This window comes from Mixophyes fleayi, chromosome 2, assembly GCF_038048845.1.
Source record: "Mixophyes fleayi isolate aMixFle1 chromosome 2, aMixFle1.hap1, whole genome shotgun sequence".
Taxonomy (NCBI): domain Eukaryota; kingdom Metazoa; phylum Chordata; class Amphibia; order Anura; family Limnodynastidae; genus Mixophyes; species Mixophyes fleayi.
Genome location: NC_134403.1, coordinates 59448735 through 59472599, shown reverse-complemented (window position 1 = coordinate 59472599; position 23865 = coordinate 59448735). Strand labels below are relative to the sequence as shown.

The 23865-nt window shown below is 41.2% G+C and overlaps 1 protein-coding gene across 3 annotated transcripts in view; it reads right to left on the bottom strand.

The window, feature by feature from the left end:
- Positions 1-23865, bottom strand: part of ATP7B (ATPase copper transporting beta) — a 71392-nt gene that overhangs the window by 20141 nt on the left and 27386 nt on the right. For all 3 annotated transcript variants that reach the window (XM_075199065.1, XM_075199066.1, XM_075199064.1), the window contains exons 3-12: positions 19070-20273; positions 14566-14814; positions 12589-12752; positions 11447-11608; positions 9771-9847; positions 8478-8652; positions 7043-7276; positions 5374-5465; positions 2212-2339; positions 1080-1234 (exon numbers count right to left, since the gene is read on the bottom strand). In XM_075199065.1, coding sequence (XP_075055166.1) covers positions 1080-1234; positions 2212-2339; positions 5374-5465; positions 7043-7276; positions 8478-8652; positions 9771-9847; positions 11447-11608; positions 12589-12752; positions 14566-14814; positions 19070-20273 — 2640 coding nt within the window. The remainder of the gene's footprint in view (positions 1-1079; positions 1235-2211; positions 2340-5373; positions 5466-7042; positions 7277-8477; positions 8653-9770; positions 9848-11446; positions 11609-12588; positions 12753-14565; positions 14815-19069; positions 20274-23865) is intronic.

Below are 23865 nucleotides of genomic sequence, written 5' to 3'. Positions count from 1 at the left end.
ACTCCTGATGCTGACCATGGACTGCCATTACTCCCAATACTGACCATGGACTGCCAGTACTCCCAATACTGACCATGGACTGCCATTACTTCCAATACTGACCATGGACTGCCAGTACTCCGAATACTGGCCATGGACTACCATTACTCCCAATGCTGACCATGGACTGCCATTACTCCTAATGCTGACCATGGACTGCCATTACTCCCAATGCTGACCATGGACTGCCAGTACTCCCAATGCTGATCATGGACTGCCATTACTCCCAATGCTGACTATGGACTGCCATTACTCCCAATACTGACCATGGACTGCCAGTACTCCCAATACTGACAATGGACTGCCATTACTTCCAATACTGACCATGGACTGCCAGTACTCCCAATACTGACCATGGACTGCCATTACTCCCAATACTGACCATGGACTGCCAGTACTCCCAATACTGACCATGGACTGCCATTACTCCCAATGCTGACCATGGACTGCCATTACTCCCAATACTGACCATGGACTGCCAGTACTCCCAATACTGACCATGGACTGCCAGTACTCCCAATACTGACCATGGACTGCCAGTACTCCCAATACTGACCATGGACTACCAGTACTCCCAATACTGACCATGGACTGCCAGTACTCCCAATGCTGACCATGGACTGCCATTACTCCCAATACTGACCATGGACTGCCAGTACTCCCAATACTGACCATGGACTGCCAGTACTCCCAATACTGACCATGGACTGCCAGTACTCCCAATGCTGACCATGGACTGCTATTACTCCCAATACTGACCATGGACTGCCAGTACTCCCAATACTGACCATGGACTGCCATTACTCCCAATACTGACCATGGACTGCCATTACTCCCAATACTGACCATGGACTGCCATTACTCCCAATGCTGACCATGGACTGCCATTACTCCCAATACTGACCATGGACTGCCATTACTCATAAAACTTTGCACTGTTTCTTCTGTCTCATTCACCTTGTTTTGCTGGATTTTTTTTTAATGGAAACTATGACAAACAATATTTGTGATTTATCTATATTTATATATTATATTTTTACCTTGGACATTTGCGCTTCTTCCACTAACTTAACGATTTGTGCCAATGTGGTGTCAGAGCCAACATGAGTTGCTTCCACAAGCACAGAACCATGAGCATTAATGGACCCGGCAATAACCATGCTTCCCGGCTTCTTCCTGACAGGCATAGGCTCACCTACATGACATTGTCACAAGCTTATTAAAAAGATGAAACACAAATATAAAGGAAATATAGAGGATATATACCAATTGGCCAGGGAACTTACTATCTATTGCGATATCAATTGGTTCATAGAGTTAATTAGTATTCTTAATGTACAAGATTATTCTTAATGCACAAGATAAAATTATAAATTGTATTATCTTACGCACAATCTTATCCGTTATCTCACAAAGACTCTGAATCTCCCATCCAAAAATACTGTGGAAGGCATCAGGGCAGAATCTAACACTAGGCACAGTAGGCATATGGACTATGGGTGGCAAATTATGAGAGATGGCTTAATGAATTAAAATATCAAAGGGTGTGTGTACAATATCTTTCTATTTGCATAACTGCTTGTCATTGTCCATCCTGCACAAAACAAGAATCTGTTACAACTGTCGTAAAATGAGATACCATACGTGAGTAAAAGGGGCTCCAAACCCTATAGTGGTCCTTGGCCTTTTGCCCCCTATGAACCCCCCTCCCCCCCTCCGCGTTAAAATTCTGGTTCCTACACCCCTGTGCAGAGCAGCAGTGATCTGAATACCTCGCAACCTTCCCACCGCGCTGTTGCTGCTTAGTTAGTATTAGTGGCGTGCTTTATCTATTTGATTTAACTGTTGCTCATTTTAAAAATCAATATCAGGCTGTTATAAGCTAACACACACTTCTAAGCATGTTGGTGCAAAATCAAGACATTTTGCTGTGCACATCCAATGAGGTTCAATGAATTAGCAACTGTAATCTTTAACGTGGACTAAAGCAGCTTAGCACAGTGGTTAGCATTGCACAGTGGTTAGCAATGCACTGTGGTTAGCTCTGCTGACTACGACACAGCATGGTCTGGCACCCAGTGGGCAGGTACAGGCTTTCAATTAGCCACACCCCTGCTTATGACTCTCTTCAGTTCACATTTGTAATTTAACGTAACAATACAATATAATTACCCGTAATAAGAGACTCATCCGCCATAGATGTCCCTTCAATTACTTTCCCATCAACTGGAAACTTGCCCCCAGGTACAACCTTCACAATATCTCCTCTCTGGACCAGTTCCACAGCCACCTGCTCTTCCCTGTAATGAGCAAGGGTGAGTAACCATAAATAACCAATCTCTTTTACACAATTATAGAATTTCTCATCAAGTTACAATGTTCCATTCAGTACAATGTGGGAATGGCAGCTGGAATGTTGAGCCATCATAGGATCTATGGCGTCCACAGAACGGGATACAGCAAAGCAGGGCCGGACTGGCCATCTGGCACTTCTGGCAAATGCCAGAAGGGCCGATGGCCAGATGGGCCGGTTGCTAGCTGGCCGGCCCCATCGCTCAGCGCACAGACTGTCATGCCAGAATTCGGCAAGACAGTCTGTGCACTGAGCGGTGGGGTCGGCACTACACTTACTTCCTGGTGGCGCGTGTCCCCTCCTCCTCCCTCCGCTCCTATGAATGGCTCTGGAGATGTCACATGGGACGTGCACCATGTGATAGGTGCCGTCCCATGTGTTAGGAGAGACTGTACACAGCGCCGCGGAGTGCACAAGGTAAGAAAGGGGGGGGGTAGTTTGTGTGACAGGAGATCTATATGTGTGACTGGGTATCTATATGTGTGACAGGGTATCTATTTATTTGTGTGACAGGGTATCTATTTATTTGTGTGTCAGAATATCTTTTTGTGTGACAGGGTATCTATTTATTTGTGTGACAGGGTATCTATTTATTTGTGTGGCAGGGTATCTATTTGTGTGACAGGGTATCTATTTGTGTGACGGTATCTATTTATTTGTATGACAGGGGATCTATTTATTTGTGTGACAGGGTAACTATATGTGTGACAGGGTATCTATATGTGTGACAGGGTATCTAATTATTTGTGTGACAAAGTATCTTTTTGTGTGACAGGGTATCTATTTATTTGTGTGACAGGGTATCTATTTGTGTGACAGGGTATCTATTTATTTGTGTGACAGAGTATCTATTTGTGTGACAGGGGATCTATTTATTTGTGTGTCAGGGTATCTATTTATTTGTGTGACAGGGGATCTATTTATTTGTGTGACAGGGGATCTATTTATTTGTGTGACAGAGGATATATTTATTTGTGTGACAGGGGATCTATTTATTTGTGTGACAGGGTATATATTTGTGTGTCAGGGTATCTATTTATTTGTGTGACAGGGGATCTATTTATTTGTGTGACAGGGTATCTATTTGTGTGTCAGGGGATCTATTTATTTGTGTGACAGTGGATCTATTTATTTGTGTGACAGGGGATCTATTTATTTGTGTGACAGGGGATCTATTTATTTGTGTGACAGGGTATCTATTTATTTGTGTGACAGGGGATCTATTTATTTGTGTGACAGGGTATCTATTTGTGTGACAGGGGATCTATTTATTTGTGTGACAGAGGATCTATTTATTTGTGTGACAGGGGATCTATTTATTTGTGTGACAGGGTATCTATTTGTGTGACAGGGGATCTATTTATTTGTGTGACAGAGGATCTATTTATTTGTGTGACAGGGTATCTATTTATATGTGTGACAGGGGATCTATTTGTGTGACAGGGTATCTATTTGTGTGACACCAGGACAGTCTGCCAACTGTTCTGAATTTGGTGGGTGACTGTCCCACTTAGTCAGGATTTGGTCTGACTACAAGGACAGTTGGGAGATATGTCCTGCTTCACACTGTACTGCTTGTTAAGGCAGAACTGCATGCACCTAACAGTAGTGCACACAGTATTGCCTGTGTATTTGTCAAAAATTTGTCTAATAGCCAAATTACATCATAGGAGCCCCCCTGACTTGAGTGCCCGGGCCCCCCGAGCCTTAATCCAGTTGGTCAGCAGGAGGATCTGTGCTCCGTCCTGGACAGGGCACAGCCTGCAGAGCAAGCCGTGGAGCTCTAAGTCTCACGAGATTTATTAATCTCATGAGACTAAGAGCTTCCCTGCTCACTCTACAGGAATGTCAGCAGCATCAGAAGCATAGATAAGTACAGTGGGCTGGGGGTGTCATAATGTATCTGGGGGGGGTGGCGTAATGTGGATGGGGAGGGTCTGATAAATGTAATGTTTTATTATAATGTATGTATCAACGCACCATTTTGACCACGCCCCCAACATATTGTAGCTACGCCTTTGGCGGCACCGCCACTGCACTGCGGCACACATTTTTTTTCCTGCTAATCAACAGAGGTGGGCCTGTGTGCTTTACATGCCAGGGCTGATTTTTAGTCCCAGTCCGGCCCTGCAGCAAAGCATGCAAGATGTACCACTAATTGGGCCAAGTGGTGCCGTCACATGGATAATGTTCAGTTATAAGCATTATTGTGGTTTCACTCTAAAGTAACATTTACAAAATCAATAAAACATCACAAACAACCTATATCAGGATTTGGGATGAGTCAAATGCAGGATTCAGTGTGGATTCATTAATGCCAAGAGGAATCCTGATTTCCCTGTGATTTTATTTATCAGGGTACAGTTATTGCTTTCTCAAGTCAAAACTATAGTTACTGTCTAATTACTTAGGCTTCACTTAATTATCATATGCAAAAAAAAGTGTAGGATTCATTTGGGCATTCTGCAGAATCTTTTGCTAAACATCACATTAACCACTTTATCCACCAATGTTTATTTTTTTAGTTGTTTACTTTTTGAGTGTCGCTTCCACCTGCTATGTGGAGTCAAATTCTGCTCTAATTGCTTAATTAACAATTTACCATTATAGGGTGTGGAGGGTAAAAAAGAAGACTTTCAAAAAAAGTTATTAAATTAACACAGGTAATATCATGGGATAAATTGATTGAACCTTCTAAAAAAGTAAAAGTGGAGGTGTCGTCCATAGCATCCAATCAGATTTTAGACTTTAGATCATTTATCTAGAATGTACTAGATACTTGCTAACTAGAATCTGATTAGATGCTATGGACAACACCTCCACTTTTTTAGAAGGTTTGATACATTTACCCCCAGGTTAATGATGTGGTTTGAAAGAAACTTATGTCCACTAATAATCTGGAAGACTACTGGAGCCCAATAAAATACTTGAAAAGAAAAATGCATCAAACGATTCTTTAAAAATAGCACAGTGGAGTTTACCTCACAACTGAGTGATTGGATCCAAGAGTTACTACTGTCGCCTCGGTAGCTTGCAAGGATATGAGCTTGGCAAGAGCCTCCGATGTTTTACTCTATGGTACAAGGAAGTCACAGAGTTTACAGGTTGGAAACAAATGTCACACAAGAGACAGATATATTTATTTTCCACAATATTTGGACAACCTCTCTGTCCAGGGCAGATAAAACCTAACCATGGCCAGCGAAGCACAGTAAGCACGACAGGAGGTTAACCAATCCTCTTCATCATTAGATAGTTATATAGCGCCACTAATTCTGCAGCGCTGTACAGAAAACTCACTGACATCAGTCCCTGTCCCATTGGAGTCTAAATTCATAATTTACAACAAATTTACGTACAATAGATAAATAAGGTCATGGTTGGGAATGGAACTCATGATCCCAGTGCTGTGAAGTTCATCCTGGGCCACTTTAAAAGACTGCACCCCAGCCTTGTTGATGATGGAGCGGGAGCAAAAACTTGCAAATTGGGCCCTAAACGTTATTGTCATGATCATAGATAAAATAATGCTTAAAATAACTTGTATTGTAAAGTATACACAACCCCTCTAATCCCCAGTTAATTTGCCGCTTCATGCACCAGAACCAGGTACCTGCTATACAAATATATATATATATATATATATATATATATATATATATATATATATACACACACACATATCTATATCCACACACACACATACATACACACTGTGTACAGCAAAGCTAAACACAACTCAAATGCAAATTTGAAACCATCATATTCTCATGTCTGTCCTTTTGCCATCAATATGTTGTTTATAAATAGTTAAACATGATTTCAACACAGATAAGGCCAACCATGGCCTTATCTGTGTGGAGTTTGTATGTTCTCCCCGTGTTTGCATGGGTTTCCTCCGGGTGCTCCGGTTTCCTCCCACACTCAAAAAACATACTAGTAGGTTAATTGGCTGCTATCAAAATTGACCCTAATCTGTCTGTCTGTGTGTGTAAGTTAGAGACTTTAGACTGTAAGCACCAATGTAGCAGGGACTGATGTGAGTAAGTTCTCTGTACAGCGCTGCGGAATCAGTGGCGCTATATAAATAAATGGTGATGATGATGATTTCAATACCAGTAAATGTATAAAATAGGAGAGAAAAAAAAATCCAACTAAAATCTTAGCAACCAATCATACATTTGGTCACATTAACATTGTACACTTGCATTTTGTACCTTATGTTAGTGAATCTCCCCAAAGCAAAACTGGTGTCCCCACTACTGACAATTATCTCTGTCTGGTTAACAAGAAGTAACTAACAATTACCATAATAAACATAAAAAAACAATAAATAAACAATATACACTTGTAAAAGTACAAACACACAGAGTGGAGCAAATAATATTAAAATCTAGTCCAGCAATACGCCCCTTGAGACACAGCTCCTGTAAATAGTGATATCAGTTTACAGGCAAGGATTAGCGGTTCAATAATATGTAAGGCGATACAGCTGAGCTTATAGGATTTAGTGTAATGGGCACATCATCATCCGCCAACTAGTGTTGCCAACACCCACAAGCAGTAGTAATGGGTAAACATTTCCAGAGATAAATCAGATTCTCAGAGATTTCCTGCTGAGCCGCACTGGGACTAATCTAGCACAATTACCTTTGCTATGTGCTCCAGCCATCTCCCCAGAGCAATGAACATGAACAGCATAGGGGGTGTATCAAAGAAGGTCTCTGGGCTCTGCTGAGACTCCTCTGCAATGGCCACAATCAGGATACACACCGAGTAAATGTAGGCGATGGTGGTGGCTAGGACGATGAGTACGTCCATGTTGGTTGCTTTGTGTTTCAGAGACTTGTAAGCCTGGACATAAAAGTACCATCCTCCAAAGGACTGTGGATCAGACACACAGTGTAAATGAAAGTGGTATATTATGGGATAATGTACTATTTACATTTAACTATAAGAACACAATTAATCAATCAATCAGCCGTGATGTTCCCCACTTTTTCTGATACTATGGTAGAAATCTCTGCTCACTTTTCCTCGCACCTTTATGGGGATGCGAGAAAAAATGAGTGGAGATTTCTGTCAAAATCTCTGAGGTAAAGTATCTCCAGAATGTCCGCCCAGTGGCGGATCCTGGAGGGGGGGGGGGGGGGGGGGGGGATCGCCCCCCCTTACAGACACTTGCTGCCGACGGCTGCACAGTATGTGCAGGTCCGTCCAGCCGTGACAGGCAGGGACAGTGTGCTGCCCGGCTGCTCTGACTGTGTTTAAAACACAATCAGAGCAGCCGGGCAGCACACTGTCCCTGCCTGTCACGGCTGGACGGACCTGCACATAGTGTGCAGCCGTCCGCAGCCTAAGATGTTAGAAAGGGGCGGGACCTAAACCCCCCCCCCCCCCCCCCCCTAAATCGCCCCGGGTACAGCATTTTTCTAGATCCGCCCCTCTGTCCGCCAGACACTTTGCGGTTAATTGAATTCCCCCCATACATAACCAATTAGTTCCATGACCATAATATAAATACACAAGACCACATATTATTTCTACTACACCTATATTTTAAAGTAAGGGCATTTCTAATTACAATACATGAGGAGAAGTTTTGACAAATGACACACTTCAGTCCTTTTACTACACCTTTTATAACAAAAAAGGTTATTAATAGTTGACTCACTTTGCCTAAAAAAGTGTCCTCTTGCTTCCCAACTAGGAATAACACTTATGTGAACTGATTTTGAGAACTAGCATGGATATTGGCAATGACCACCAAGTGAAATGTTACTGACTGCAGAAAATGAAAATATTTTGTTACTAGTATAATACAATGGTGGATACTGTTTACTTTTTGCAGGACAAAGAGGTGTTTTGTTTCTTGATACAGCTTCAGAAATTCCCAAGAGTGGATGTGAAGCCTAAAACTAAAGCAAGGGCTGCAGCATGATGTGTAACACCAAGGTAGGGGTGATGTTCAGGGTGGTGGTACCCCCTTGGCAGCCCAGCTCTAACTTACCAAAATGCCCAATTCCACCCAAAGTCTAGTTAAATTGTGCCCCAAATATGTCAGGAAAACAAAGACTGCACATACCTGGACTAGTGTACACAGTATAAAGAAGAGGAGGTTCGTGATGGATAGCCCGGGGATAATGTTTGTGTCCATCGCTGAAGGGCCATAGTGATTATTGTGAGCAAATAACATGTAGATCATAATGCAGATGACAGGGATCCCAAATATAAGACTGAACAAGAAGGACTTTCTCCACCTGGAATTCAAGACAAATATTATGTATACTCACATTTGTATTTTCATTTACAGCCACTTACCAGATTGGTGGGAACTGGTCAAGAGTTGCATTTAATGATCGTTCTAACATTAAGAAGGGATTCAATTCCCCTCGAAGTACCGCAGTGCAAAAGATATTACCGTTATTATGGTAATATTAACCCGGCTACCGTAAGAACGGTAATTACGCGCACTATTACCGTAATAATGCGCAGGCTGCGTTACTTTTAACAGTAACGCGGCCAATTGAATTCCCCCCTAAGGGTCATCTACAAACCAGAACACCGCAAAACCTGCAGTGCAAATGCTGTTTAGTTATAACATGTGCCTATTTTTGAGAATGCCTTTGGAAGCGTGGATTTGTGTGCCAACAGCAATGTCTTTAGGGTTTCAAACACCATAGGCTGGGAGGAGGTGAGCGAATCAGAGGCAATATTGGGAAGCACAGATTAGGTGTATGAGTCCCAGACAAAAGACTTGATCTTTCCAGCACCTCGGAGGTAGCGGAGGTCGGGTTTTGTTCTATATTTTAATGGGAATCATTTTACACCATCATTTGCACATCTGTGGGAAAGGACATTTCCAGATATACTTTGAGCAAAAACCACCTTCCAAATAGAGATTCTCAACAATTTTGAAATCTGGTCGAAATTCACCACTTCAATGGCTACAAACATGTTCACGGTACAATCATCAATGGACACCAATTTGAATTCGTAGTTCGAAATTTGCAGCTCGTGTTCACAGTCACAATCAAAGTCTGCCATTCATGTTAAAATATTGTTTCTATTCTGCTAGTGCTGCCTTTCAGGGAATATTTAATTTAAATCTCCCTTCATTCTGCCTGGGTTTCAGTCTAGTTGGAGATTGTCCCGATGATGGCAAATGACTGGCCATTAATAATGTAAGAGCGCATATGAACACTGCATGCCACGACCACGGGACCAGGAAGCCAGTAGCAAGATTTCTGGCACCAACATGGGACAACTAGGCCATTACTGAAAGATGGTGTCACATGATGCACATGGAACCCAGACCATCTCTCAATTTACTACATCGATTCATATACATTCATTACGTAGTTACTTGTATACTTACTGTCTTATTTCCTGTTTATGATCCAGGTTGTGAGCTGTTAGATCTCTTTTAGGTAAGGAAGCTTGAAAACCAATCACCTAAAAAAAATAAAAAGTATTACCAAATAAAATGTTTTATACAATACAGGATAGGCAACGGCCAATCCTTCAGCTCTTCCTAAACTACCTCTACACCTCAAGTGGACGGTAGTTCAGCACAGCTTGGGTGGAAAGGACTGACCATTCATGGATGGAATATTTCAAAACTATAATACAGAATATATACACAATAAGATTAGAGATTGGCAGTGTAGCAGTTGCATATTTGTAGAGTGTACTCAAATACAATTTATGATGTCAATATGAAGGAAGAATGAAGGAAGATAAAAGGGAAAGAAAGGATAGAAAGGTCTGGGGGAGAATAAGGTGTTTTCTAGAACAATCAGAAGGTCGCTGACATTTCTCAACACTGGTTCATACTGTGCCTATTCTGTTTTTAATAATAAAGGTAAGTACTGAGAGAAGAGTAGGCTTCCTCCAGAGTCACCATTAGAACACTCGTCAGTCTCAAAATCCCAAATACCAAAATACTTCTATGGTGCAGCAACCTGCTTTTCGACTTTTAATCTGACTGTATTATCTTTTGAGAGATGTTTTTCTCTGAATACCTTATACATCTTTATACTGTTTGGGTTTAGGAGGGGACTTCCACACTATTTTTTCTCGTACTGGCCCTTATAAGACACAAAGCAGTAAGGGTTCAGGAGAATGACTACTCTGTACCAGGTCACAACTGTAGACGGATGACCTGATGATGTGGTGGCTAACTCCCCAGTACCGCTAGGTATTATAAACCAGTTGCTTGCATTCACTCCAAGGGGTAAATGTATCAAGCTGCGAGTTTCCTGCCAGTTTGAAAAGTGGAGATGTTACCCATAGCAACCAATCAGATTCTAGCTATCAATTTGTAGAATGTACTAAATAAATGATAACTAGAATCGGATTGGTTGCTATGGCAACATCTCCACTTTTTCAAACCCACCGGAAACTCGCAGCTTGATACATTTAACCCCAAGGGGTAAATTTATCAGGCTGTGGGTTCGAAAAAGTGGCGTTGTTGCCTATAGCAACCAATTAGATTCTGGTTATCATTATTTAGTGCATTCTATAAAATGACAGCTAGAATCTGATTGGTTGTTATAGTCATCATCTCTAGTTTTTTCAAACTAGCAGCTTGATAAATTTACCCCCAGAGTCCTAAGTTATCATCTCTTTACTGCATATTTATTAGGTGCTATCTGGCTACGATAATGAGATATTCTTTTATACGATCTCCCCAGCTGCAGTGGTCAATGCTAATCTCTAGACATAATAGCTTGGAAAAGTATGAAAATACAGAGGCTGCACTGAACATTGTTGGTTCAGCCGCCTGGACCAGCTGCCATTGCCATCCAATTAACTGTGTTACAACTATTTAGTGCCGCCTGTGTACTCTAAGTGTTCTGAAGTAACAACTGTAACTGGTGCCTGCAGGAATAAGTAGCTGTTGAGCTCTGGGTCACAAAAAACTGACCTTTTAATGTTCTTTAAGTTGAAGGAGGAAGGAGTTAATTTACTTTTTTTCTTTGATTGCAGACTGAAATGTGTGTAGATACTGATACTACTCCCTCTTTCTACAGCATTTTATATTTACTGTACCTCAATAACTTGGATGATGTCTCTTAGACCAATCATTTCTGGATCAAACTTGACTTGAGCTTTGCAGGTAGCAAGAGCCACAGAGGCCTGCAGAATGCCCCTTGTTCTCATCAGTCGGGACTCAATGTTGTGAACGCATGATGCGCAGGTCATCCCTATGATCTACACAAAACAGCAACAGAATAGAGAATAGAGAATAATGCATCAGAAATGGAAAACATTTGTAGACAGCAATATAGCCGCAAGATAACTAGTAATCCCCCAAAGCAGGGTTCATCTCGAGAAGGGTTTACATGGCATCACTGGCACTGAGACAGTGTATGGAGCGAAAGTAGCGAAGCTCAGAGACCCCTTTGTTTATAGACTTACTTGTAAACAGATAACCGCACCCACTGTATTATGGTCAGGGTAGTCATTAGTAATGACACAAGGACACTGTCAGACGCCGTCCCTGCGCCTCCTCCTCGGGCAGGGACGGACGTCCGTCTTCTGAACGCCCCGTTGCTAAGCAACGGGGACGCGTCTTCCGGCGACGCGGTGCGCAGGCGCGCCCATCGCCATAGCAACGGGACGCGCTTTCCAGTTTCCTGTCGGCGGTCAGAACAGCTGACCGCCGATCCACTGCCCACCAATGAGGAGTTACTGCTTCCTATTTAAAGCCTGCTCTGACACCATTAGGGTGCCAGAGCAACTGGTTTATCTAGTCTCCAGCATTTCAGTATAGTGTTCTTGTCTCCTGTGTTTGACCCGGCTTCCTGATTCTCCCTTTGTTCCATCCTGATATTCTGGTTTTGACCTCGGCCTGCTGACCATTCTCTGTCTCCTGATTTGGTACCTCATCTGCCCGGTTGGTTCCTGACTGCCTGTTTGGCTACGTGTTTCTCTATATCTCGCAAGTAGCTACCTGGGAGGGCCACGACCTGCACGTCGTTGCCGCTAAGTCCAAACTTCCTTGCGGGGGTCCCTGGTGAACACCAGCGGCGTGTTAGACTCCGCGCCTCCTGGTGTAGTAGTGCCAATACTTGCAGGTACTAAGGTCACGTCTGTGACAGACACCTAAATTATAAATCTAACCATAATCTTCATGTAGAATGCAGACGAGTGAGCACTGAAAGCACAGGGACATTTACATTTATACTCACAACAAGCTCAATGCTGCCATGTGTCGCTGTGCAACCATCCAAGACCACTGCTCCGAACCCCAGGTTTTCAATAAGTTGTGCAATTTCACTTGGCTCAATTATGTTCGCTATGTACTTGACCTCTGCTTTACCAGCCATAAGTGCAACTAGCACTGAAATTATACCTACAGAATGAGATTCCATGAGTAAAATCACCATTAAACACATGGTACCTAACTTACAATGTGCACTGTGGTGTTCCTCCATTGGCTTAGACAGCTTGCTATGTAATTTGATTGGTTCTTTTGTCTGTAGTCTGATATTGTCACAAAGTTACTGACGACAAATGTTAATACCTGGGTAAGTGACTGACAATGTAATGTGTCTATATTTTTTACTGCCTTCATGAAGTGGAAAGACTTGTGTAATAATAACAATGCAACAAAATAAGTGTTGGGAAGTTGTAAGGCTATAGAAGTTACAAATATACATGTTGAAACCAAGTATCACATTAAGTTCATAGACATCAAAAAGTGAAAAGGTGAAAAACTTTAAGCATGTTGTTCTTGTAGACTCCATTGTTTACATTTTTGCTTCATTATTATAATTTAAAGTGCTTACAGGTCAAATGTTGCTCCAAATACGGGTTTGGGGCTTGTAATGACCACCTCAGAAGCAATGTTACTAGTGATATGGGCTAATTGACTCAAAATCACTTTTTGTTTGGCTTCACAATGAGTGAAATGGTGAGAATGATCAGATCTGAAATGTAAATCTGGTCAGTTGTGCTGACTCATCGATCATCATCACCATTTATTTATATAGCGCCACTGATTCCACAGCACTGTACAGAGAATTCATTCACATCAGTCCCTGGAGCTTACAGTCTAAATTCCCTAACATACAAACACATAGACAGACAGACACAGAGAGAGAGAGAGACTAGGGTCAATTTTGATAGCAGCCAATTAACCTACTACTATGTTTTTGGGCTTCCTCCCACACTAGTACGTGTGGGAGGAAGCCGGAGCACCCGAAGGAAACCCACGCAAACATACAAACTCCACATAAATAAGGCCATGGTCGGGAATTGAACTCATGACCCCAGCGCTGTGAGGCAGAAGTGCTAACCACTCTGCCACGGTGCTGACCCATAAACAACTAAATAAACAACTACATAAAAAAAACAACTACATGCATGGCTAAAAGGAAGCTAGGAAGTAAAAGAAAGTTGCAGGAGGACATGTTAAAATATTAAATTAAAGTCAGCTGAAGGTGACTTAGGTTATGCTTCACCTAATGATCAGATCAAAGAAAAAAACACAACAGTCAATCAAGCAGAGGTGCTTAACAAGTTAATAAACTTGATTTTTGGGCTGAGTCATGTGAGTCAAAAGATCATTCAAAAGACATAATTGCTCATTTAGTGGCCTATTTGCATTAAACTGCACTAAAATTTGCACTAAACCAATGGAACCAATCAAACACTGTTTTTCATTGTATATCTTGCTAAAAGTTAATTGCTGACTGGTTGCTGTGGTTCATTTTAAACGTTACACCTACATCCAATGTTAGTATATAAATGTATCAATCGCTGGTTATGTAAAACCCAATGGGTTTTGCCTTTAATAAAATTGCCGTTTTAAATAATGACCTGAAACCAGCCACTGATACATTCACCTCCTGGTGTCTTTAAATGGAAAGGGTAACACTAAGTCAATAATAGCAGTTACACCAGGACAAGAACAGCATTAGTATTAATATTAATTTGGTTGTGTGGGCTGTTGGCAAGAAAATGGATTATCCACATCTGCATCAATAATTCCTTAATATAAATTTATATAAAATACACATAGTATGCTAGATATATTGGATATTTTTACAAATAATATTACACTTTAAACATAGTATTAATCACACAATTATTCTATAAAACTTGTTGGCCTTATTAAGCCTACTCCGCTGGCAATGTTATGAACTGCGTTACAAAACAGGTACCATCTTTTTTCTTCAGGTTCCTCTCAATGTTGGACACACAAGAAGCGCACGTCATCCCTGTGATCTGTAAAACACATTTCTGAGCTGTAGTGTTGTCTCTCAGAGGGATGTCTGGGTCAGGCTTCTTAGGGAGAACATCTAAAATATAATCTTGATGAAGATTTAAAGTCTTGGTCATATCTGGGGAATTTTTCTTTACTTCAGGCTCTGTGGAGCTTGGCTGGTTATTGCTGACAGACAATGGGGAATCTACAATGCACATAAACACACACATTTCATATTAGTAACAAAACATGACTTACAAACTACTGTACGTGGTGGGCCTGATTCATTAAATAGAGCAAAGCAAATAAAGGAGTAACTTTGCACCTGGGTAAAACCATATTGCATTGGAGGGGGGAGAAAATTTAAAAAGTGGGAACAGATTTATGGCTGATGTAGGGCATGCGTTAGATCAACTTTAAATTTCAGTGTAACAATACAGTATCAAGTATTTGTGTGCTACATGACAAAGCAGCCAGTATTTTCCTGATGTGCAAAATAATAAACTAATTTGCACCCCTTGCATTGTAACATGGCTTTGCCAGGAGCAAATTTACTCCTTTTTTTGCTTTTATTGCCTTAATGAATCAGGCCCGTAGTGTTTAACTGTAAGAAAATAAACTACTCTTAATCCATGCTTAAAGCTGCTCTATAGAAGTGCAATAATCACATGGTCAGCACAATAACGGCCAACTACAAACTGAAAAAAGATTAGGGGCTAGATTTATTAAGCTGCGGGTTTGAAAAAGTGGGGATGTTGCCTATAGCAACCAATCAGATTCTAGCTGTCATTTTGTAGAAAGTACTAAATAAATGACAGCTAGAATCTGATTGGTTGATATAGGCAACATCCCCACTTTTTCAAACCCGCAGCTTAGTAAATCTAGCCCTAGGTCCACAGCTATTCTGTGATGTCATGTGCCTACTTTTATGCAAATACGCCTGTTTTTACAGGGAAGCTCATGGATTTGTCAGCTGAGATGGCAGCACCCGTGTAGTGCAAAATTTTAGAGGACCTACTTAGTATTTCTAGCACATTTAGAGCTAAGCTCACAATCCTGCAAAAGTAACTACAGAATGATTTTCCAGGTACTGTTCCCAAAAGTAAAATGTGGGCATGAACCCATGTGGATGCAAGGCGAGCAAATGGGCGCAATGCAGAAAATAGAATGTACCGTGGGTTGCATGTTTTCTTGTTTGTTAACTAGAAGTGAACTTCATGTAGTGTTGGACGGAACTCCATGTTATTAAGGTAAGATACGCATTTCCCTACTGCGCATGTGCATGAAAACTGTGTAAGTCCCAATACAGACTCTGACGCATCTTAAACTTACTATTATCTACACTCAGAGATGGAACGGGAAGGGGCATTTCAAAATAGGGCAAGTACAGTGAGGGCATTTCAGGTAATCTTGAGGCATGCAGCGGTGGAAGCACCCACAGATTTGCCTGTCAGGAGGGGCATCTGTTGTGGGTGCTCAAACCCATTTGTAAGATAAGTGCTGATGATGAGGATTAGCACAAACCTTGAAATTATGTTATAAAACGAGCAACCAGCACTAGTGCTCATAGCCTAGGCAGGTAGCGGAGAAATCAGATATCCCCCTTACAAAGCTCCTACCAACACTAGGCTATGACAGGCTGGCCTGGTGACACTATAATATGGGAATCCGCAGCATGGGGTCCACCTGCCATATTGTCAACCAGCTCTAGCACATTAAGCACAGGGCTGTATTCCCTGGGGAAAGGGGCCAGCAGAGAAACGTCAGCCCCATTCTGAAACTTACAAACGCCAGACACCTATCAATTAAAGCACGACAGGGTCTGCTGGGACCTGTAGATGATTAGAAAAAAAAAAATCACTTTCATCTATTTTTTTAACCATAACATTACCCCACTCCCATTGTACAAGGGATATGAGAAGAGTCCTAGTGCTGGGTTTTCCTAGGGGTGCACATTTATAATTTGTAAGCCCCTTTCCTATTGATTTAAGCCCAGTGCTGAGTAGGCTAGGGTTACAGGGTTTTGTGGAACCATTTATATCAGCATTTGTTTACGTAAATTGCTTCCAACTCTACATCAGGCCCAGTGTGTATTATTTTCTTTAAACCCTTTAATGAATATTCTTTGTACCACTCAAGTGTCAATCAGTCAGACTTTTTATATTGGCAAGTCTATTATTAATTAAAATTGTCAGCACATATGTAATTCTTATATATTATGTCATTATGTAATAGCAGTTTAATATTACAAATTCTTAGTGTTGGTGCCCAGTTAACCTTGTGCATAAATTTGTATTTTTGCAGGAATACTGGATACGAGAAATCAGCATTTGTTTTCCTGGCACAGACAATTTCCTGTCTGTTCTTGAATATTACAGATGACAGATCTATAACTTCCATATGCCTGTAAGTAATGCTCGGTTACATTGCACTAAACCAAAAGCATTATCAGTCTTTCCTAAGTATGGCATTATCACAGTATGGATCAAAAGTAATTTTGCATCATCCCCCGTGACACTATTCAATATTCAATGTCCTTCATCCTCATGCTTTTTATAAGATACCTATAAGCTTTACTAAGCAGCTGAGATGTAGTATATCAGTTGGTAGACCAATGGGTTGACAAGCAACTAAGATGTAATTACAATAGTTTGCAGCTGAGCAGTCCCCAAACATATGTGCATATGACTCAGGGTACAGAAACAAAGGTGTCTCTTTAATCGTTCTTTCCTCTGTTATGTCTCTGGCAGGTGGCGGGAGGGGAGACAGACACAAAGAGATTATTGATCTTTACATGGAGATGCAGATACAGTACACACAAAGCAGACAGGGATGGTGGAAAGCAGAGTTTGCCTTATTTTCCTCTGACCCTCTTCCATCAATCGTTATGTACATTGGCTGTTTCTACGTCTCGCCATAGAGATCAATGATCACTATCCATTTAGTCTCTGTTCACCTGCCAAAATGGAATGGGAGGAAGGGGAATTAAAATACGATCATGTGAATAAGTCATTACTCTTTCTGAAGAGGTCCCACAGTAAACGCCCCCAGGCATGTCCCTAGAACTGAAGAGGTCCTACAGTAAAGTCCCCCATGCATGTCCCTAGAACTGAAGAGGTCCTACAGTAAAGTCCCCCATGCATGTCCCTAGAACTGAAGAGGTCCTACAGTAAAGTCCTCCAGGCATGTACCTAGAACTGAAAAGGTGCCACAGTAAAGTCCCCCAGAAATGTACCTAGAACTGAAGAGGTGCCACAGTAAAGTCCCCCAGGCATGTCCCTAGAACTGAAGAGGTCCCATAGTAAAGTCTCCCAGGCATGTCCCTAGAACTGAAGAGGTCCCACAGTAAAGGCCACCAGGCATGTCCCTAGAACTGAAGAGGTGCCACATTAAAGTCCCCCAGACATGTCCCTAGAACTGAAGAGGTGCCACAGTAAAGGCCACCAGGCATGTCCCTAGAACTGAAGAGGTGCCACAGTAAAGTCCCCCAGACATGTCCCTAGAACTGAAGAGGTCCCATAGTAAAGTCTCCCAGGCATGTCCCTAGAACTGAAGAGGTCCCATAGTAAAGTCTCCCAGGCATGTCCCTGGAAATGAAAATGTCCCACTGTAAAGGCCCCCAGGCATGTCCCTAGAACTGAAGAGGTTCCACAGTAAGGGGCCCCAGACATGTACCTAGAAATGAAGAGGTCCCACAGTAAAGACCCCCAGGCATGTCCCTAGAAATTAAGAGGTCCCACAGTAACGGCCCCCAGGCTTGTACCTAGAAATGAATAGGTGCCACAGTAAAACCCCCCAGTCATGTACCTAGAAAGTACTGGGCTTCTAGTAAAGGCCACAAGACATGTACCTAGAAATTACTGGGCACCATAGTAAAGGCCATCAGCCATGTACCTAGAAAGTACTGGGTTTCTAGTAAAGGCCCCAAGGCATGTACCTAGAAATTACTGGGCCCCTAGTAAAGGCCCTCAGGCATGTACCTAGAAATTACTGAGCCCCTAGTAAAGGCCATCAGCCATGTACCTAGAAATTACTGGGCCCCTAGTAAAGGCCCCCATGCATGTACCTAGAAATTACTAGGCCCCTAGTAAAGGCCCCCATTCATGTACCAAGAAATTACTATGCTAGTAGTGAAGGCCCCCAGGCATGTACCTAGAAATTACTGGGTCCCTAGTAAAGGTATCTAGAAATTAGTAAACATTTGAACTAGACATCAGCTACTTATAAACTCTGCTCAGTGAATAAAATTACACGCACCCATTGCAGATCTGCTCCATCCAAACCGAATACTTAACATGGCAATACACTATACATAGTTTATGAATCCGCCTAATATATCAGAAGATAATAACCACAAAACATATATATTATGTTAAACTACGATACTAAATGTTTCTGTAAGGTAAATTAGGATTATATAAACTATGACGATGCCACATAAATAAAAACTCTGAACATACCAGAAACAAGTGTAGCGTCAAAGCCCATGTCTTCTATGGTTGTTCTTAATTCCTCAGAGTTTGTTTCCGTATGACTATAGTAAATTGTTCCTACCCCTCCAGGTAATGAAACCGATATGGACTGTATGCCTTTCCTTTGTGAGATCATGCTTTCGATTGATGAGACACAGGATCCACAGGTCATTCCTCCGATGCTGATAACAGCCTTGTCTGTAGCCGCAAGCTGGTTTTGTTTATAGGATAAGTGAAGGTTAGACTTTGATCGTGATGTAGGGCTCAGATCTCCCCCCACTGGAAGGGTAACCTTAAAATTTCCTGGAGGAAGTTCTTCAATTGTTTTTTTTAAAGTCAACAGGTCAGTGATGCTTTTGAGAAAACAAATTACAGCAGTTTTGTTTTCAAGGGAGACTTTGATACTCCCTACACCAGGGAGGTCAGATATGGATCCTTCTATACTGTGCACACAAGATTTACAATGCATCCCATCTATATGAATAGTTATTTCCTCTTTACTGCCTGCTATTGCAGCTCCACCAGAGTTTGTGACCTTGTGTTGAGTAGAGAGAGTCTGCAAACGCTCTATGTCAATCGTTCCAATCTTTGATGGATCTGGCTTGCTTTTGACTGATGCCACAAATCCCATATCATCTATGTGTTTCCTCAGCTCTTCTGGATGAATGTACTGTGGATAATACATAATCACAGCTTCCTGGCTTGTAAGAGACACTTTTATTTTCTCTACTCCCTGAATTTTCCCAATTTTCCCTTCAATGGTGTTGACACAAGACTGACACGTCATGCCCTCTACTCTTATCTTTACAAGATCTTCTCTATACTGCATGCCTTTGGTAAAGGTTGAGGTCTCTTTGCACTCTTGTATGTTTGCATCAAAACCCATATCTTCAATTTCCTCACAAATCTTTTGTGGTGTTATTTCTGAAGGTATGAAGTATATTGTGGCATTGCTTTGTTCCAGATACACCTTTATTCTAATAATACTTGGTATTTTGGAGATCCTTCCCTCAATGGACTGAACACACGATTGACAGGTCATGCCTTCTATTCCCACCACCAAGGAACTGACATCAGAAGAGGAGTGGGTAAGGTTATCTAGGCTACCTTCGTAGCCCCTGTTGTCGAAAGCAAATCTTGGTTTTGTTGATGCTGGTGCATGGTTACTCTTGGAAACACCATAACTTGAAGTCTAAAAAGAAAAGACAAATAAATATGAACAACAAAAAATAAACGAGAGTTGCGTATGGCCATTCTTCTATTAACTGTGTGGGGTGTCAGCTATTCAAAGAGACATGAGATGTACTATTGTTAAATTATGCCAAGTGACCCTGTATTTATGCCTTAGTGTACTCTGATAACACCAACATTTATTGAAACATCCTGGAGTTTCCTCACTGAAGACTTGGAACTTGAACAATTGCTTGGCGGTAAGAGCATAGTATGTTCTTCATCAAAGCTAGGAACACGGTACTAAAACACATCAAAGTGGCAATATCAAACTACAGACTTAGAGAATGGTCAATAAATTGGCCAAAGCTGGTGACAAATATGCAAAATGTTCTGGTAATTGTGACTGTTATTGATAGTCTCACAGTACTGGGGTCATGAGTTCAGTTCCCAACCATGGCCTTATCTGCGTGTAGTTTGTATGCTCTCCCCAAGTTTGCGTGGGTTTCCTCCCACACTCCAAGAACATACTAACTAATAGGTTAATTGGCTGCTATTAAATTGACCTTAATATGTGTGTGTGTGTGTGTATATATGTTAAGGAATTTAGACTGTAAGCTCTAATGGGACAGGAACTGATGTGAGTTCTCTGTACAGCGCAGTGAAATTAGTGGTGATATATAAATAGCTGATGATGTATGTGTCAAATTAATTATCAGGTTTGATGCATTTGAACTGAAAAAAATTGTATGCAAAGTCGATTTCTTTGAATATCATTTCATGACAAAATTGAAGCACAAGTTTATTACCTTTGTCCAAATGAGGATCTACAATGCATTACTAACAATATACCTTTTTAAATATAACTTTTTTAAAATATGATTGCTATCCCTTAACAAACAACTGTTATTTTCTATTCTGTTACACCTTTTTGTTCAAAATGTGTTATTTAATTTCCATTAATGTACATGCAGTTAGATGAGCTCAGCATATCTGTCTTTGAGCTGAAACAATAAAACCTTTCAAATTGTGATTGTTTCATGTATTGTGCAGTGAGTGAGAGATTCCATCACGATCTTCATTCAGAAACCCTAACAACCAATAAAATTATCAGTAACCTGTTATCTACAACAGGGCAATATATACAAATACAATGTTAGAACACATCCTAAAGCAATGTATATGTTTAGGAAGTCCTAAAGCTGCATGCGGACCCCAGAGCCTTCACCTGCGGCCCCCAGCTCCTTCCTGCTGTATTGTCAGATGTGTTTCTTGTAGCTTATTGTAACACTTATTTAAAATCTCTGTTGATGTTATTACAGATAGTTGTCTTTCTTTGATAAAATGTATTATTTCAACTTATTACTGAGCTTAATCGAACCTCCGGCCCTTATCGAGGTTAGAGCGGCCCCCAAAGTGTATCAGGTTGCCCATCACGGTCTTAAACTCTGAGCAGTTTATTTAGCAATTTCTTCAAAAAACTTCAAATGCATAAATTCCAATAGTAGAAATTTAGGCGTGACAATCCCAATTATCTTTCTGAAAAGAGGCGTGGCCTAGTGGAAACAGTTGTGAGCTACCTGGAGTGCAACGGGCGGTCAAACTGAGATTTTTTACATAGCAATTTTAGTAATTTGTCTTAGCTATGCTCCTAATCACACCCTGATCTGCCCAATCACGCCCTCATTCTACTGAAGCCACACCTCCATTCTGACAGACCATGACCTTTAATGTAGAAAATCATATTGCTATAATCAGGGATAATGGGGAGACGGGTGATAATGTATTTGTTAACAGAGCTGCAGCAAAATATCAAATCAATATATTTAACCTTCATGGTTCATATGCGCAAATTACAATTTTGGGGTTTTGTGGTCCTTTCATTTGGTGGTCTGTATTAGGAAAGTCTCACACTGGCCAATGATTCTCACACAACAACTTCAAAGCTTGGGGATATAAGTTGCCAGGGACACCTCGTTCATATTATTTACATATTTTAAGTCACCATCTATAAGGAAATAAACGTGATGCGTTTTAAATGACATACTAATCTGGATTTGGCATTTGGGCTATTTCTTTGTTGCCAAATATTGAATAACTCTATGATGAAATAACAGCTATTAAATAGCAGAGGATTAAAATCAAGACGTTATTTAAACACACACAGATTTCAGATACAAACATGTCAGATACACACAGTGTCCTCATTTGTTATCTGAAGCAACATCTACTGTATTATAGTAAACAACTATTGTACCCTCCAGGTCATATGTACATTATTATCATATCCAAATACTTGCAATCTGATTGTGTGTAGAACTTATATAGAAAAGGAGGGTAAAGTGGGCATGATGTAGGTCACCTAAGTATCTATCCTGCTTGTTCTAGTCTCATGTACAGGGCCTGATAAAGGTTCAGACTGCCCTAGTCTTCGCCTTCCACGCCAGGCTAATACACTGTAGTTACAAACAAACTCGTCCTTAACTTAAAATCCAGTTTCATTCACCTCCCACTGGTGTTTATGTTCCTGAGTTTTCAAAACTCAGCTCCATTTGGCTTTTTAAAAGAGTCACGGTAATCTTTGTCAATCATTTAATTTTCATTCAAATTCGAACTCTATAACAGAACGGGGGCATGAACAAGCGCTGCAGAGGGTGTGAAGGGGGAGGGCTGTCATGCCCGCACCTGTCACCATCCTTGTCCCCCCTACTCACTTATCTGCAAGCGCGTGTCCAAGGATGACTCATTGTCTTCGAACATTATCCTGGCAATATGTCAAGATTAAAACCTTACTACAATTTTCTTTCATGATTTATTTATACTTTGGAGAACAACTATTCTCTTATATTTTAAAATCAGTTTCAGTTTATACCTCTCTCTTTCACACAGCTTTACACCCCAAAAGTTTTGCACCCCCAAAAGCCTTGTGCCCTAATCTTCCTATGGGACTATCAGGCCCTGCTCAAGTTTACCTAAAATCAATCATAAGCGTGAGGAGCCATCAGTGAGGGAACATTGGAACTGTCTTCAATACAGGAGTCATGTTTGTTTGATGTTTGTTTTGCATTCACAGAGGAGCACTTAGAATCATGCTTAGCAGTAGAGGGCACACACTGAAAGTATAGACCAAGATATTATTTCTACTACCTCCCTGGACGTGTATAATAAAAGTTCTTGAGCATGTAGAAAGATACTCTGGAGCATTTTAAAATGGGAATCCCCAACAAATGTGTCTTCTCCATCCCATTAATCTCATTTGAGTTATTTTGTTCCTCAAAACCTTCTTGCATGTGGGAGTATAACAGGGCACATTCATGTGTCTATCCTGCACTCTGATCCACCCATTAGTTTTACACTTACACAGAGACTGCATCCGTTGCCCAGTGTACACTTGCTACGTGGCTTAAATACATGATGTGCACGCTCATTATTATTAGCCAATGATACGGATAAAGGCACAGAAGAGTCGCTTCCAGTCACTGGATAATAGAACGGTGCCAGGAAATCAAAAGAGGAAACATGGGCAGGAAGGGGCTTTCCCAGCTCTTTGCGTGTTTAAATATTATTCAAAATCCTTTATCAATTATTATCACTCTTTTATATGTCTAAGATTA